Genomic DNA, 17757 nt, shown 5'->3' with positions numbered 1-17757 from the left:
TTATACTTGTAGCTTAAGCATTTTTCATGTCATAAAAGTATTTTCATAACCTTCACTTTAAAAAAAAATTTATTTTTATTTTTTGCTGCATTGGGTCTTCTTTGCTGTGCTTGGGCTTTCTCTGGTTTTGGTGAGCGGGGGCTACTCTTTGTTGCAGTGTGCAAGCTTCTCATTGTCGTGGCTTCTCTTGTTGCAGAGCACGGGCTCTAGGCACGCAGGCTTCCGTAGTTGTGGCACACGGGCTCAGTAGTTGTGGCACACGGGCTCAGCAGTTGTAGCTTGCGGGCTCTAGAGTGCAGCCTCAGTAGTTGTGGCACACGGGCTTAGTTGCTCCGCAGCGTGTGGGATCTTCCCGGGCCAGGGTTCAAACCCGTGTCCCTTGCATTGGCAGGCAGATTCTTAACCACTGCACCACCAGGGAAGCCCATAACCTTCACTTTTAAGACTGCTTATCCTCCATGATGTGGGTGCATTAGTTGTCTGGAAGCTTTGGATGAGTGGTATGTGTCTGTGTTCCCAAAAGTGAAGAAAATTTTAAAGGAATATTGACTGGCAGTTTTTCCATTTTTGCTCCTATTTCTTAGACTTTTGTTTAATGTTAGTTGTTCAAATTCTAAATAGTCCCAAGTGTTGTGTGAGGGTTCTAGCATTAAAAGTTTCCTTATAGGGACCCTAGCATTTGTCCGTGTTTTTGATCGTTGCCTACCCTGTCTAGGTACGTACCTTTGATCCCATGTCTTCTGTTCACAGAGCTGCATGTGAATGGCCATTTCCTACTGGTTTCTTGTGGTCTGGTTCTGTCTTCATAGTCTTTATTCTCCATTGTGAAACCTGGTCTGTCCATGATGTGAAAAGTAATATCTGAGAAGGATCATACGGAAAACAAAACAGAAACCTTGTAGTTGCTGAAACTTGACGACTTCCACTTTGTGGGCTCTGTTATGCTTCAGTTTATAGTATGTTATTTTTTCTTCCCTAGATGAAAATAAACCCATTTGGATGCATGCTGAGGAAAGAGAAGAATGCAAAGTAAGGACATACTATTTCGAGAGATTCTAAATTGAATATATTGCTTAAGATAATTATTCACTTGAAATTATTTGCTATAATTTAGGGAAAGCAAAAGGATGGGACTTCTTTTGGAGAGTATGGTGGCTGGTACAAAGCCTGCAAAGTTGACAGGTACGTCTGCTTGACTGAAAAACAAAGACACAGCTGTGGAAGGTGCTCATGCTTCAAAGGTAGCTTGTAAATGACCGAGTGTGTAAGTTCCTTAAAGTGGTGTGGTCGCACAGTCCCTGATTTTCCCCAAATTCCAATAAAAAAAACTACATAACTTTGTAAATGAGGTAATTCATGTACACAGAACCCACTGTAATATGGGTCACAGGGGTAAAATATTGGTTCTGTCCATTAATGCTGTGTCTAAGGCTAACTACCAAATCATAGGAGAAGAGATGACTAAATAGAGACACAACATTTAAGGTGGCCATAGAGCAAACTCACGGGAAACAGGCCAGCAGATGTGCAAAAAACAGCACTTTGCAGGTGTGTCAGGTGCTCACCCCAGTCTCTCCCTCAGCCCTCAGGGCCTCCGAGTCTGTGGAGGGTTGTGTGAGCTCCTTCACCAGCAGCCCATGAGCCTGTGCAGATGCCCATTTCCTCTTCTGACTGCAACACCTTTCCTGCAGTCTTTTTCCTATTTTAACTTTTGCTCACCCTTTAAGACTTAGTTTACCAGTCTTCTATTTCAGAAAAAAACCTCTCTGAACCCTTAGTTTGGAAAAAGTACACCTTCTTTGGGTTCCTCATAGCACTTAGCATAACTTCTGAATTGCATGTGCTTTGTTTCTCCCAATACTCTGTAAATTGTCTCAAAGACATGGAGTATAGCTTCTTTATTTCTAAAGCGCCTATTATCAGTAAGAAAAAAGTCTCTTGAAGTATATCTATACTAAAATGAACTAGATTTATTTCTCGTTTCTTAGTAAGAGTGCTCTGTGAGGAGTGCAGAAACAGTCTGTGTCCACGCTGTTTGTTCATCCTTTCACACACACAATCGTCATTCTGTGACTCAGATCTCATTGGTGACGAGTTTTGGATTCATTTTGCTTCCCCTATACTTGTAGAGGGAGGGGAGAAGGTAGATAGCAGCATTAAAACATGTGTCCTCTTTACTGCCTGGCACAGTCAGCTCTGCCCTGGGGGGGGGGGAGCCTGATGGTCAGTGGACAGACCCAGAATAGACATTGCTGTTGAGACTGCCCGGTGGTCTGTGGGAGCAGCCACAGACTGGAAAGAATACAGGGGCATGTCCCATCAGCCACAGGGCTCAGTGCAGTAGGCAGGGGATGCTTGACATAGAAGAGCCTTTTAGAGTTTTACAGTTTAAAAAAGGTACCATAGGGCTTCCCTGGTGGCGCAGTGGTTGAGAATCCGCCTGCCGATGCAGGAGACACGGGTTCGTGCCCTGGTCCGGGAAGATCCCACATGCCGTGGAGCAACTAAGCCTGTGAGCCATGGCTGCTGGGCCTGCGCGTCCGGAGCCTGTGCTCCGCAACGGGAGAGGCCACAACAGTGAGAGGCCCACATACAGCAAAAAAAAAAAAAGTAAATAAATAAAAAAATAAAAAAATAAAAATAAACAAGGTACCATAGAAATTTAAATAATTTTATCCAAACATAAGTCTGTTTGTCCTTTAGATTATGTGCTGTTGATAGTGGTTGCTCTAAAACTTATATTTTATAGTTTTGTATATCATATGCTTTCTTACAGTCCAACTGTTACAACTACTTTAAAAAACCTTGGGGCACTTTACAGACGTCAAGGCAAGTTTGAAGCTGCAGAAACATTGGAAGAAGCAGCCATGAGGTCACGTAAACAGGTCAGTCAAAAACCTTCTGTTTTTAACTTAGCCTTCTGTTTTTAACTTTGAGTTTAATGATTCTCTTTTACGAGACTTATTGAAACCTTGATTTAGAAATAGAAAATGTTTACTGCTTTAGTTTGTACAAATAAAATTATATTGTTCAAGCGACAATATAATGTAAATATATGGTAAATATGACACCAAAAGCACGAGCAACAAAAGCAAAAGTCAGTCAGATTCACCAAAATTAGAAACATTTGTGCATTCAAGGACACTATCAAGAAAATGAAAAGACTCACAGAATGGGTGGACATATTTTCACAGAATGGGTGGACATATTTGCAAATCACATCTCTGAGGATGTCTAGTGTCCAGAATGTATAAAGACAAAAGGACCACCTAGTTAAAAAGTGAGCACAGGACCTGAATAGACATTTCTCTGAAGATGCCACACAACTGCCAACAAGCACATGGAAGGATGCTCAACATCCATTAGTCCTCGGGGGCGTGCAGATGAAACCCACAGTGAGGTACCACTTCACACCCACTGGGATGGCTAGAACTCAGAAACAAAACAGAAATAGCAAGTGTTGAGGAGGAGGTGTCGAGATTGGAACCCTGTGCACTGCTGGCGGGGATGCAGAATGGTGCAGCTTCTGTAGAGAACAGTTTGGAGGTTCATCCAAAAGTGAAGCACAGAGTTCCTGTCTGACCCTGCAAGTCCACTCCTAGGAATACACTGGGGAGAATGGAACACAGGTACTCAAAACAAATACAGCTGATTCTCGTCCTTCATGGTACTTACGTTCTGTAAAGTTGCTCTGAACACTGAATTAGCAAATGCTGAACCATTGTTCCTAGGGAGATACAGAGTTATGTTCCTGGGAGCCTCTGGTCACATTTACTTCGGCCGATCAATACATAACCTTGTTTTAGGTGTGTTGCTATTTAAAGACACCTTATTTAGTATATGCTGTTGATTCATCAGCATCGAATTCATGGCCAGCAGCACTGTAACTTGTGCCTGAAGAGAGCTTATCTTTCTCCACAAGGCACACCCCCCAGCCTTCTTGCGCTTAGGACCACCAAGGACACTTGAGCACCGTGCTCTCGGGGACCGTTTTAAACAGTGAAATCACTGACCGAAATGCGGAAAACATGGCATCAGATGATTTAGACTGGGGGACGGAGGATGCTTGTTTACAGTATCAGGTGAAACAAGAAAGCAGAGTGTCACCTTGTTCGATCTTAGCTGGGGACGTGCACGTCGGATGACTCGAAGTTTTCTCCACTTTGCGTGTCTGTGAATAACCATGAAAGCACTGCGAGTGTTGATTTTAGGATTACAAATACATTTTGGCCAGTAGGTGAATTAGCAAATATGGCCTCTGTAAGTGATGAGAATTGACTGCGCTTGTGCACATACGTTTGTGGCAGCACTACTGTCAGTAGGCTGAACGAACAGACAGACACGTGTTCGTCAGTGGATGAATGGCTACACGAGGTGGTCTATCCATGCGACGGAACACTATTTGGCAATAAGAAGGACCACTGAAGCACTTTCCTTCGCCAACTGAGGTATTTTAGTTATGCTGAAATACAGTTGTAAAGAACATACAGAAAAAAGGCTTAGTTCTTGCCCTTTAATTACCAGTTTTAGAGTAAGGAGTTAATGTGTTACTGTGTATGTGTATGCATATAAAGATGGCAGGTTTTTTCTATTTTTAGGGCTGGAGGGGCAGGTGTGGCTTTTTCCCCTGAATGGTGTATATGTAGCCTATTATGCAGCTGTTGGTTTATAGCTGCTTTTGGCTGGGATTAAAGTTACCCATAGGTACCTTAGAATTTTTCCCTTCGGGAGATTCTGTGCAGAGGGATTAGAGAAGGCCCAGCATAGGTGTTGTCGGTGGTGCTCTCCTAGCTTGTGCCCTGCAGGAGCCCCTTTCTTGAGTCCTGTCGTCCTTCCCAGGCCTTCTGACGCTGAGGGGCTGCTGTTCAGGGGAGGGCGCCCCGGGTGTAGGCGGCGTGGGGTTCTGGCTCGATTGGGGGTAGTCTGCGGTGCTCCTTCATCACCAGGCTTTGCTGTAAACCAGTGCCACATAGTGTGTATCCACACAGTCGTGTCTAGAGTCAGGAGCTGCAGATGTTTAGAGGAAGGGATGTTGCTAGTGCTTTGTTGAGAACAGCCCCTCCTGTGCCTGGGCGGGCCACGGCCTGCTTCACTGTGGAGGCCCCTGCAGCACATGGTCTGTTTGGGTATTGTGCCCCCTGAGGAGGAAACCCCTCAGCGTCAGCGAAGGGGCAGTATTTGCATGAGCTGTTCGCGTTGAGATTCCATTTAGAACATAGGACATGCTGCACCTGGTCGTCAGATGGTACCGATATGCACACGGAGAACGCTTGCTGCTGGGTGTGAGTGCAGTTATGTTTTCTCTCAGATGTGCACATGGGGCGATCATTGAGGAAGTAGGCGAGTGCTCGCTGCTGCTCATTGCTCTGAGGGGCGGGAAAGTTGCTGTTAAAGTGACTTTTGTTAAATTAGTGGCTAATTTTTAAAATGTCATACTGAGAACAAAGTAATCCGTGAGTTTTCAACCATGTACTTCTTTTGGAGGCATGGAACACCAGGCACTTAATGTTAAACCGTCAAAAACTGGGCAGTTTCCCAGCGTTTCATCATGAAACTTCCAAACATAGAGCAGAGTTGAGAGGATTTTATACCCGTGTACCGCCTCCTAGATTCAGTCACGAGCATCTCTCCCGTCTATCCATCCTTCAGTCCTTTTTTTTTTTTTTTTTTTTTTGATGCCTTTCAAAGTTGTATATACCTCAGTACACTTCCTACACTTCCTTTTAAATACTTCAGCCTGCTCATCATAACCTGGAGCTCAGTATTTGTTTATAATTTTTTAACATTTGAGTTAAAATTTACATATGGTGAAATGCACAAGTTTTAAGTGTACATTCCTGAGAAATCACTGTTCCGATTTTTCCCTCCAATGTTTAAGAACTTTTTTCCCCCTAATATACATTTAGTTATCTTAGAGATCCCCAATACAAGTTAAGTGCTGATGGATCAAACCCTTTCCCCCCTGCCTGGCTCGCAGGGTCTTGACAATGCTCACAAACAGAGGGTAGCTGAGGTGCTGAATGACCCTGAGAACATGGAGAAGCGGAGGAGCCGCGAGAGCCTCAGCGTGGACGTGGTCAAGTACGAGAGCGGCCCTGACGGAGGGGAGGAAGTGAGTATGAGCGTAGAGTGGAACGGGGTAAGTACAGTACACAGCGCGTGCGCAGCCCGTGCTGCGCGGCCCCGGGCGGCAGCCTGGGCCGTCTCCCCCAGGGAGCGCTTTCTGGCGTCTCCTGCCTTAACTGCTAGACAGCCTACTTCTCTCAAATTAAGTACGGATTAAGCTTTTTGTAAGTTCTTCTGCTAACACTGAAGTCTGTTATTTGTTTGAAGTAGTAATTTTCTTCTTTTTAGGAATCCATGAAAGCTGTTTGGCTTAACTTTGAGCACTTAAATGCTGATTGACTGTCCTGGTTTTTAAAGCATAATCCATAATTTGGTTTTATTTTAATATTAGGATTAGTGTGGCAGATAACTAACTCGCTTTTTTAACTTACCCATTTTCATTGCTAACTTCAGTGCTCCTAATTTCACTGACGAGGCTGCTGCAGATTTTGTTAGAATGAATTTACATACTTCCAAGGAAAAGGGTGATTCAAACGGAACTTGTCTGTAGAAAGAGAACAGGTCAGGAGTGAGAATGTTAGGGTGGCTGCTCTTCATGTCCCAGCTCGGTCCACGGAGGGCCCAGCGGCTCACTGCTTTCCATGGTTACCTGCCGGAGGCTTTTGGGTCCCGAGCATGTGCCTCTGTTAGAAACATGTCACCTCCGTGGCCAGGCTCTGCCTCTGCCTCTGCCTCTGTGGAAGTTCTTACCACTGCTGTTTCTCTAGTCGCCTTCTGGACATTTTCTTTCTAGTGAATTTTTGTAACACGTGGGTAATTTTTTTGTACATTGAGCTGCTGTCTTTGGAATTCTGCTTTAATGGGGGAGGGTTGAAAGCAGGATTAGCTTTAATGCATTCAGGTGCAGTGTTGATTTTTTTGAAGTCACGTAAGGCAATTTGATTAGTTGTAATTGTGCAGATGTTTTGCCAAATGGTAGTTTGGGGCTTTCTTGTAGTCTGTCTTTTTGAATCTATTTATTCTTCGGGATTTTCTACAGCTGTAGCAATTTGGTAAGGGTCAGCACTCTAGTTGACATTTTATACCGAATGTTGTTGGCCAAGCTTTAAGGGAGAGCATCTCTTTTGACTGTCTTTACCTGGCAGCTCCCTTGCTTTGGTTTCCCTGTGCCAAGACAACCAATCAGCATCTGCTTTGACCACCCACCCCGTCGGGCAGTCGCCCAAAGCGAAATGAGGGTGGCGCTGCCCTACTCGTGTCCGCGTCCAGCCCGCACTGTGTACTGTACTCTCCCCGTGGTGGCTGTTGTCTGCGTGCTTTGTGTAGAGGGCCCCTCCTTTCGCTGGTCTTCAGGAGCCAGGGGGCAGGGTTTGATCCTTTAGAATGAAGTTCTGGAGGAGCTTTCTCTTGAGACAGTATTTCTAGGTCAATCTTTCTATGAAATCACGTGAAAATAAAATTATTGACATCTCAGAGTTCTATTACTGTCTTCAAGACTGAGACTCGGGGTTTGAGCGAGAGCTGCTTTCGTTCTTCCGTGGAGGGGTGGGTGGGCGGGCGTCACGGTGCGGTGAGCAGAGGTGGGAACCCCCCCCAGTTCCTGCTCTCTGCCCTTCACCTCACATTTCCTCTCTCACTGTGTACATGCTGTCACTCAGGACACACACACGCTGGGTGCTGGATACCTTTTTACTTGACTTTTAGACACGAGCAGAGCAACTGCATCTTTGACAGAATCCACCCCAGGGCGCTTCGCCTGGGCTGGATCCAGTTGACTGAAAGAATCTAGGTTGCAGGTCATCCAGTGCAGCGGTTCCTAAACTCCCTTTGCGCAGCAGAGGAAGCCTCCCTTCAGGTGGGTCTTAGGTGAAGCAGCGCGCACAGAGAGCTGCTTGGGCTTCCAGGGAGGGCCAGGCTCGGACCGGTACCGCCCCCAAACGGGAGGCCTTGGCTCTCGGACTGCTCTCCTCTGGGAGCTCTGAGGTTCTGAGAAGTTAGTGCTGGCCTCCCAACATTTGACTTGAGTTTTCAAAGCATGCATTTATGTTTTAAAAAGAGGCAGGAAAGGTAGTATGCACCCTTGGGTGGTGTTTGGTTCTTTTTTAACATCTTTTTTGGAGTATAATTGCTTTACAATGGTGTGTTAGTTTCTGCTCTACAACAAAGTGAATCAGCTATACATTTACACGTATCCCATATCTCCTCCCCCTTGCGTCTCCCTCCCTCCCTCCTACCCTCCCTATCCCACCCCTCTAGGTGGTCACAAAGCACCGAGCTGATCTCCCTGTGCTATGTGGCTGCTTCCCACTAGCTATCTATTTTACATTTGATAGTGTATATGTGTCCATGCCACTCTCTCACTTCGTCCCAGCTTACCCTTCCCTGCCCCGTGTCCTCAGGTCCATTCTCTGTGTCTGTATCTTTATTCCTGTCCTGCCCCTAGGTTCATTAGAACCATTTTTTTTTAGATTCCATGTATATGTGTTAGCATACAGTATTTGTTTTTTCTCTTTCTGACTTAATTCACTCTGTATGACAGACTCTGGGTCCGTCTACCTCAATACAGATACCTCAATTTCGTTTCTTTTTCTGGCTGAGTAATATTCCATTGTATATATGTGCCACATGTTCCTTATCCATTCGTCTACCCTTAGGTGCTCTTTAGATTCAGCTTTATTGAGGTAGAATTGCGTACAACCAGAGGACCCCATTTTAAGCTCACCTTGGTTTACAGGCTCACACACTGCCGTCGCCACATTATCTCTGTCCAGGTGTGAGGATAAAATGTTTAATGCTGTCTCTGCATGAGTGCAGATTTCCCTGGGATTACAGGGCAAGCAGATTAAGCATTGTTGCTATTTGCAGCCACTTTCCTGTGTGCATCAAGATTTTCTCTGTTAGGCAGTCAAGATAAAAATAAATTGGGAGTTGAGGTGGGCGCTGAGGCTGGCCTGTCTGTAACTTCATGTTCAGATCACAGGTTCTCTGAGGCAGCCTCATTGTTCTTACTTGTTTACTTTATTATCATAAGAACTTGTTACACGTTTATAATGAGAAAATGCTGTTTAGGTTTTATTTTATATTGGGGTTCTATATTAGATTTTAATTTTTTTATAAAGGATTTCAGCACTTCTTAAAAAGTTTGGAAACTGCTGCTGTAGGGAGAGTGCTGAGCTGCTCTGTTGGGAAGATGCACACAGCCCTCACTTGGGTTTTCACAAACATGTTCACAGGACACCAGGCGCAGGCTTTCTCAACACTCAGAAGTAACATGGACCACAAGGGGCAGTGTGGTCAAAGATGAGACAAACTAGGTTATACTAGTTACTCCCTGCAGATACTGCAGGTCTGGATCAGCCGAGAACTGAATCGTATGCCGTTAAGAGATAAGAAACGTGAGGCTCCCGGACATATTCTAATTCACGGGAAGTTTCTGGATGAGATTCTTGACATGGTAGATAATTTGTTTAGGGAAGTACAATTCTGTTCTTTTTCTATGTACCACAGAGATCATAATTGAAGGACTTGAAAATGTAACTTCATCAAATGTTATTTTTCTGTAAACTGTTGAGATCTAAAAGTCACTGTCAGGATAAGGCTCTTATGGTCCTGCTTCTAAAGATGCAGATGCTCTGTGCATAGTGACCCTTCCTGGGTAAAACTGACTTAATGTTAACTGTGAGACGCACGTGTGTCAGTCACCGGGACCCAGCTCCCCACTGGGCCCCGCGGGAGCCTCAGGGCTGCACTGTAATTAAGGGATCGCCTTTGCAGTGGCCCCACGAGGCCACCAGGAAACATCACACGTCTTACATTCTGAGTGGAACCTGAGCTTCGCCTGTGCTGGCCTTTCTGTTTTCAGGGTGCCAGGTCTCTACCGGGGTCCTTCTGAAGTAGCCCCACCCCCATGTCCCCATCCTTTTCATACCGCTCCCCGTGTTACTGTTTCTAAAAGCTTCTAATACGCTAGACTCTTCCCCACATCACTGGGAGTGAGGTAACTTAATTAGAAATAATGTAATTTTTTAAAAATAAAAATTAAACTAGGAAGACAACTAGAATAAACGAAAGAATTTAAAAACACCAAATCACCTGAAATCCATAGATAATAATTACTGCCATATGATTCTTCACCAATACATCAGAAACCCAGTTTTTTGATACACATATTCTTTCATGGCAGTATAATGATCTAGACTATTCTGAAAGTGTTGGAATACAGTGAGATCTCCCAACCTTCTGGTCTTGTTTTGAGTAGAAATCCACCTTGTTTGGGTGAGTTTGTGCTGTCCTTCCTGGTGGTTCTCAGGGGCCAGGTTCCCAGCTGGTAAGAGAAGGAGGGCAGGCAGACCTACCTGCTCCACCGCCCCGCCTCCCCTCCAGGTGCTGCTCCCCACGCCCAGCCCAGCCCAGCCCAGCCCAGCCTGCCTGGCCGTGCGGGAAAGGGGGGGGGGGAGTGTGTGTGGATAAGTGTATGAAATGCTCTTGGAATCTGACTGAAATTACTCTTCCATATTCTGTGGAGTGTCTAGTACAGGAATATTACAAATAGTACTACCTTAGAGTAGCACTGAATTTTGAAATGAACACAAGGAGTTGTACTATTTATAGAATTATATTAACATTTTAACATGCTATTTCTAAAGAGCAGCAAGAACTTATGTTTTCTTGTCCTCCCAGCATTGGTGGGGAGTTGGTAACAAGTTTTATTTTTCCATTTTAAAGATGAGAAAGATGAAGCTCGGGCTGGTTAAATGACTTGCTCAGCGTCGCATGGTGAGTCAGCGCGGGCGGGGCTCAGGTCCCCGCGGTCTGGGGCTTCCAATCTGCCAGGACCCAGGATGCGTTGCTGCTTCGGAAATCCTTTTTCTAGTTAATTTTATTTTGGATTATCAACTGCATGTTTAAAATGTGCTATAAACTTTAAAAGTCAGTGTTTCTTAACATTTCTGAAATGTCTAAAATGTTAGTGTTTTTCAGAGAAAGTCCTTTCTGATTTCAGAGAGAACTTTATAGTTTAGTTCTATGCAAGAGGATTTCTGATAAAGTTAAAGCTTTAATGAATGCACTCTTCCTGTGCATAGCCGTCTTTCTTTTGGTCACTGTCGATGTTTTTTGTCAGAATCTCCTTATGTACAGTAACTTGAAAACCTTTTTATTGTAAGTATCAAGGAGATTTCTAGCACGGTGCCAGTCCGTGCTCTAAAAATGTTGCATTTTATTTTATTGAGGATTAGGAGTGATCAGTCTAGATTATGTAAAATGTAACATAAGGTCCAGTACCTGTTTCATATGGGGCTGACAGGAGCAGGCAGAAGGTAATTCCAAATACTAAAGCGGTAAAAATGCTGCTTAGATTTTGTGACCTAGAAATACTGTAAGCCAAGCTGTGCTGCGTGGAAACTGGCTCTTTTCTCATGAGTTTCACCTGGGCTTTCTCTCTCCGTTTCTGTCTAACAGGCCTAGCTGCCCTGTGTGACACTCACACTGTCTCCTGCATGATGGGCGGCATCTCCTCCAGCTTTTCTTCTCTCTCCAGTGCTGACTGCTGTGTTTAGCAATCCCCTAGGATTCTTGTCAGAGCTACACCTCTCTGTGACTGGCCATTCCTTCTGGTGCTGCTGTCCTTTTGGGGGGTTCCTTATCTCTGTATACATGTAGCTTTGCCAGATATGTACTTAGTAATATAAAGTGTGTTAATAAAACCATTTACTGTGTAATACCTGAGTTTAAAAACTAAGAGCAATTAGCTGTTCACTTTGATAAGAGGTAGTTAGTAGTATCCCCCAGGTGTTACTGCAATGGCATGATGGTGACTGTGACACTAGCTAGGCTGTCAGAGTAGGGCATGTGCTGCTCCTGTCGCGCTTGGAGACCTGGCGGGACCACCCCGGGCTCTGGGCGCCCCCCTTAGGGTCGCGCTCAAGTAGAGTTTGCTGTGTAGTCTTTGTGTGAGATTTTGGCAATTCTGCTTTTCTCTACTAATCTTTAAGTGTTCAGTGATTTGCGTATTTGTGTCTTTCTAACTTCTAATAAACTCACTCCAACTGACCTGTGTCTTGGTGTCTGTCTGCTTGGTAGACCTTCTCACTCTTTCCATGGAATGCAGCATTGCCGTAGCTTCTAGAAGTGGTGGGGCTACTGTTAATCTTACTAAATGATTCATTCTGAGAATAAAAGTTGTTCTATACACATTTTTTTCACTCTGTGTATTTGATTTTCATATCCAGATACTGCCAAGTGTTTCACTTATAAATGTCTGAATCACTTATACGAAAGCTGGGCACTCTTTTACTTGCTTCCTACAAGGCATCTAAGGATTTTTAGTTATTTGTGTAGAATGAACATACTGTTTAATTTTCCCACTACATTTATAATCAACATTTAATAAAACTGTCCTATAAAACTTAAGGAATAAACAGTATATCTATTGCATGTAGATGAAATTGTTAAAAGGAAGTTGCCTATGTCAAGCCTAAATGTTTTAGGTCCTGTACTGTTTCATGGACCAGATGCTTCCATATTTATTAAACATGGAGTTTGATTTTGGTGATCTTCCTAGGAGCTGCCTTAATTTCCTTGAGTCTTTCTGTGTATCTTTTGTTTCAAAACAGTAATATAATTAATTTTCCTTTGGGGATTTTATTACTTTTGTTTGAATGAGCTTTTTCATGTTCGAAGATTTTCATATTCATTGGATTGTCTTTCATGAAATTTAAAATGGATAGATTTCTATTTAAAGTGTACTTACATACATGGCGAATTGATAATTTCTGTAGGAATCACATTACCAGCAAGTCACAGACCGGCAGGTCAACCACGATGTGAATTCTTTGTTTTCATTTAGCTTTGTCTCTTGTGGGTTGGGAGGGAGAACCATCTGGCGCTTCACATTTGTTCACGTTTTTTTCAGGATGGCACTGGATCTTTAAAACGCAGTGGTTCCTTTAGCAAACTCCGGGCTTCAATTAGACGCAGCAGTGAGAAGCTGGTTAGGAAGCTGAAGGGAGGAGGTTCACGAGACAGTGAGCCAAAGGACCCTGGGTAACTATCGCCGGCCCCCGCCCGCCCGCCTGCCCGCCCTTCTCGCCCGTAGACCTCAGAGCCGCATTCCCGTCTGCTTCCCACATGGTAGCAGTGGAGAGGGTTAGTAGCTGCAATCGGACTTTTTCCCAGGATAGGTTGAGAAAAAATTGTGAAATTTCCTGTTTAGAGGCTAAAAGAGCTGAAGAAGCCTTTGAAAGAAATTTATGGAATTCTTTGATTTTGTTACATGTTCAAAGAAAGCCTTAGCAGTGAAAAGTAAGAATTTAATATTAAAATACTGAGCATATTAACTTGTTTTTTCTAATACGCATTATTCATTTTAAAAACCAGCATTAGCTTAAATCCTTTAAAGTTAGTTTTAATCTTTTAAAATCAAATGCCAGCTGCGACTATATTAAATCTCATCATACAGGTGTTACTAAAGGAGGGAAAATGGTTTAAATAGAAGGATCACAATTTCAAGACTTTTGTTATAATGAGTTTCTTTAGGAGATTTAAAAAACCTTCGCTTTTGCATGTGTTTAGAAAAGGGTCTCTTCAGTTCATGAGTCTTTTAGGGTCTTTTGAACAATAACTTTTAAGTTATCAAAGGAATTTGATTCTAAGATATTCCTTGCTTTTTATACGGTTCATCAGAGGAAGAGTTCTTTGTCCTTCTCTGTTAGTGTTAACAAATTGCCCTGGTTTCTGGGTTATTTCTGGTGTAAACGGCTTCCTGTTTTTGGATGCGTTTCTCACAGAAGCACCGTATTGTATTGTCAGCTGTTCCGTGAAACTCAACCTCCCTAAAACGGTACCTATTTTGTAAAGGTTGATTCTTAGTATGACTCTGTTTTAAAGTATTTCACTTTAAGTTCTGTAAGCACTCTAATGTCTCAGGGCTGAGACCGAGTTCCTTCGGGTAGCGTGTGGGAATATAAAGGTAGGTGCTTTTACAGTTGTGCGCTTTGCTGTCTGTAAGGCATGTCCCGTCTCATTCCTCTTGTCATCAGCTGGGGCCTGACGCCCGAGACGAGACCCCTGGGGTCGCCCAGCCTGGCTGTCTGCTCCGCGCCTCACCCGCACCTGTGGGGAGGGGGGCTGGGCTTGCGCATAGCGCTGACCCCGCATCTCTGCTGGTAGAGGGACTTGCTTCCCGATGGCTTTGGAGGCAAGAGGAGCAGTTGGATGTTTATATGCTGCCGTTGCCCTCTTCTCAGAAATGTCTACAGTCTGCAGAGGGACTTTCCCACGCCCCGCCGACATCCGGTGTGAAAGCGCCGGAAGCTGCGGTGTTGGAAGCCACTGGGGGCTTCTGCGGCCGCGCGGGGCGTCGGTCCTGCCTGGGAGGAGGCATGTGCGCGCTGCCTTAGGGAAGTGGGTCCTAAAGGGCCCTGTTTGGTTTCCAGAGCTAAAATGATAGGGTGCTGTCTGCCCCTCTCACAGCGTGGTGAGCGGCTGAGCAGGTTGCCGGGCCCTGCTGAGTACCGATCCGGATCCTTCGGCGGGTCCGATGCGTGAAGTGAGGGCGCGTCACGCACTCCGTGCCGTACAGGCCGTCGGCCGGTTCCGCCAGGGCAGACGCACTGTGGCCTGGGGTTCTGATGTCTCAGAGCTCTTTCGGGCAGCGTCCAACTCTGGCACCCAGTCCTGGATGCAGCAGAGCTCACAGTTTCTCCTCCTTCACGTCTTTCTGTTTTTCCCGTGACGCCGCGCGTGTGGACGCTCCCCAGTAGGGATGTTCACGGTGCTGCTAAGAGCGCTTTGCCGGCCTGACCTGATGAAAAGTAGACCCACACACGTGCATATCTTAACAGTGTTCCCATGTGATGTTATCTGGGTGGATATCTTACTAAACTTTTTGAAAAACTAAATAATTTAGAAAGTTTATCCCATCAAATGCATGAAACAGTAATCTTTCCAGATAAGAGCAGCAATCTTTATTAACTAGACCAGTGGCTCTCAAACTGAAGTATGCCTCAGCGTCTCCTGGAGGATTCCTAAAATAGACCGTAAGGCCCACCCCTGCGTTTCTGATGCAGTGGGACGGGTGTGTGTGTGTGTGTGTGTGTGTGTGTGTGTGTGGTGGGCGTGTGGTGGGGGGTGGGGGTGTGGTGGGGGGGAGTGGCGAATTTGCCTTTCTAGCAAGTTCCCGGGTAGCGCCAGCACTGCTGGGGGGGCCACGTTGTGAGAAACACCGAAGTGGGTGCCCCGGGAACAGGGTCTGCAGCCTGCAGTGGGCACAGCTCCAGGGAAGCACTGGGCTGCTCGGTGGTCTGGGCACCGCGGGCTTCAGTGAGAGTGTGGGTGCGATTCCAGAGCCGCTGACGGGGCAAGTTGTTCTTTCACTTCATCTTGTAAAGAAAAGGGAGTTTGAGGACCACGTTTCTGTGCCTTTCTTAGGAAAAGGTAGCTGGCCAGTTAAGTAATAGAATAATTAAATATGGCAGAATATAATTCACTGGTGATTTGGTTTGATTCTATCCTTTGTTCTTTAGTGGTTCTGAATAGAGGAAAACCTGTCCCGAGCTCTGGTAACACTTGCGTGGGGTTCATTGGGATGTTTGTGTCTTGTCCTTGGTGGGGAGTTCGGGGAGTAAGTTTTATAATCCTTGGGGAAAAGTCAGTTAAGGTTTTGCTTTCGGTGTAGTTCGTTTAGTGAGAACTCAGTAAGGGCCTGCTGTCTGCTTGGCACTGTGCCTGTGACGCTGGCAGCCGTGCATCCATCACCTGGGACTTTGGTCCCTGCAGCTGGTGTGCGCGTGTGCTTGCGTGTGTGTGCGCGCGCGCGTGTGCTTGCGTGTGTGCTTGCGTGTGTGCTGGCGTGTGTGCGTGTGTGTCTGGTCGTGCTCAGCCTTCACACCCGTGCTTCACCCTTGCAGCCATGCCCTCAGATTGTAAATAATAGTGGTCACTGTTGATGTCATAGTAGTTCAGATTCAGAATGACTGATCCTGTTATAAACATTTAAAAATAACACTTCATATTGGTTCTTTTAGCTTTAAAAGAGAAGGTGGCTTTGTTTGAGTTCATCCGTGGTGGCAGTAAGCAATTACAGTAATTCTACGACTATAATTTAAGTTTAGATTATAGGTAATTTGTAAGATATTTTATTTCATATTTTAAAGGTGTCAGACAGGAGAAAAAAGTAAATATATATACATACATATATATATATAAAAATCAACATGATTTTGTAAATGTAAAGCCATGAAATATGTTTTAAATTTTTGGTTTCTGAGCAGAGAAATACTAGCCTTAGAGTTTATTTTACTAATAAAAGATTATTTTTTCCTAGTTTTAATATAGAAAACTCTACAAAATACAGAATATATTTATGCATTTGATCTTAATAGTGAGCTTTGAGGGTCTCTCTTTTTTAATATTTATTTATTTGGTTGCGCTGGGTCTTAGTTGTGGCCGGTGGGCTCCTTAGTTGCGGCACACATGTGGGATCTAGTTCCCCGACCAGGGATGGAACCCGGGCCCCCTGCATTGGGAGTGCGGAGTCTTACCCACTGTGCCACCAGGGAAGTCCCTTGAGGGTCTCTCTCTGACACGGTCACTTAGGGGCGTGGTTTACGGGAGTCACTGAGGTTCCCTTCCTGAAACTCAGGAGGCTCCTCGGGCTCCCCCGTGGAAGTCAGCGGGTGGCATTGGCAGATCCCCTCAGCTCCTATAGGAGTCAGGTTTTAACAAGTGAAACTCCAGCGACGCTGGCTTTATGGGGCTTGAAGATAAACTTTTTGCTGAGAAAGACGCAGAGAAACTTCGCTTTTTTCTGCTGGGTGCCATAGAGTAGATCTGGGATGTACGTATAAAGAGTTGGGTGGGTATCCCAGTCTGGGCGAGATAAAGGCCTCCTCTCTGTTAGAGATGGTTCCAGGCCCCCATGGTGACAGAGCCTTTGGAGGGGTGGCTTTGCTGTGCTCCCTGCTCCTGGTTGACTGATGTGCTGACGGTTTGTCCTTGCATGTCCGCCGTCCTGGGTGCAGCATGAAGCGTGCCAGTTCTCTGAATGTCCTTAACGTGGGTGGCACGGCGGCCGAAGACCATTTCCAAGTAAGGAGCCCTGCCCCACTTAACATCCTTTACATGTTGGCTGGACCTTTCCTCATCATTGCTGCCATTTCAGCAGAGCCTGTGGACATTTTAGTATTTCTGATTCAAGACAAATAGACCTCATAAATGATACTTTCATAGTCGCCATGAACTTAACCATCTGAATTATGGGAATGTTGTGAACATTCTCAGTACACGAATTAATGATCTTTACAAATACGTTGATTGACAATTAAAAATTAAATATTCTGATAAAGTAATATCAAAACTTGACCAGTTGTTAATTTGTATTATTAATTTGTATGATTTTAGCTTCTAGTATTTATAACTAATATAATGTCTAGCTAAGCTGTTGAGTGTTTTAAAACCATTCAAAAACTTCACTAAGTACAGTCACTTTGACACAACAGTCTTTAGCACTTTGTCACCTGTCCAAGTCTTGCACAGACCGGTCACCTTTGCACTTAAAACTGTTGGCATCCTGTTCTCCATTACAAATGGCCTTTTTATTTTCCATGTGTGACTGTTGGGTGTGCCCAGGCCTCTGGCCCCTTCTGTGACCTAGCGGCTGTCCACCGGGACCAGGTGTCCTGGTCACCACAG

The 17757-nt window shown here is 44.9% G+C and overlaps 1 protein-coding gene across 13 annotated transcripts in view; it reads left to right on the top strand.

Annotated features, from left to right (window-relative positions):
• KLC1 (kinesin light chain 1) overlaps positions 1-17757 on the top strand; it is a 58828-nt gene that overhangs the window by 34287 nt on the left and 6784 nt on the right. For 2 of the 13 annotated variants that reach the window (XM_067027669.1, XM_059058218.2), the window contains exons 10-15: positions 980-1029; positions 1115-1182; positions 2777-2885; positions 5978-6112; positions 12980-13110; positions 17088-17154. In XM_067027669.1, the coding sequence (XP_066883770.1) occupies positions 980-1029; positions 1115-1182; positions 2777-2885; positions 5978-6112; positions 12980-13110; positions 17088-17154 (560 nt within the window). Of the gene's footprint in view, positions 1-979; positions 1030-1114; positions 1183-2776; positions 2886-5977; positions 6140-10791; positions 10843-11526; positions 12118-12979; positions 13111-17087; positions 17155-17757 lie in introns of those variants that run through there. The other 11 variants (XM_067027668.1, XM_059058217.2, XM_067027667.1 and 8 more) reach the window with 10 other exon arrangements.

The sequence above is a fragment of the Kogia breviceps genome, chromosome 3 (assembly GCF_026419965.1).
Source record: "Kogia breviceps isolate mKogBre1 chromosome 3, mKogBre1 haplotype 1, whole genome shotgun sequence".
In the NCBI taxonomy this organism is placed as follows: Eukaryota; Metazoa; Chordata; class Mammalia; order Artiodactyla; family Physeteridae; genus Kogia; species Kogia breviceps.
The sequence above is the reverse complement of the archived record's forward strand: the minus strand, read 5'-3'. Positions and strand labels throughout refer to the sequence as shown.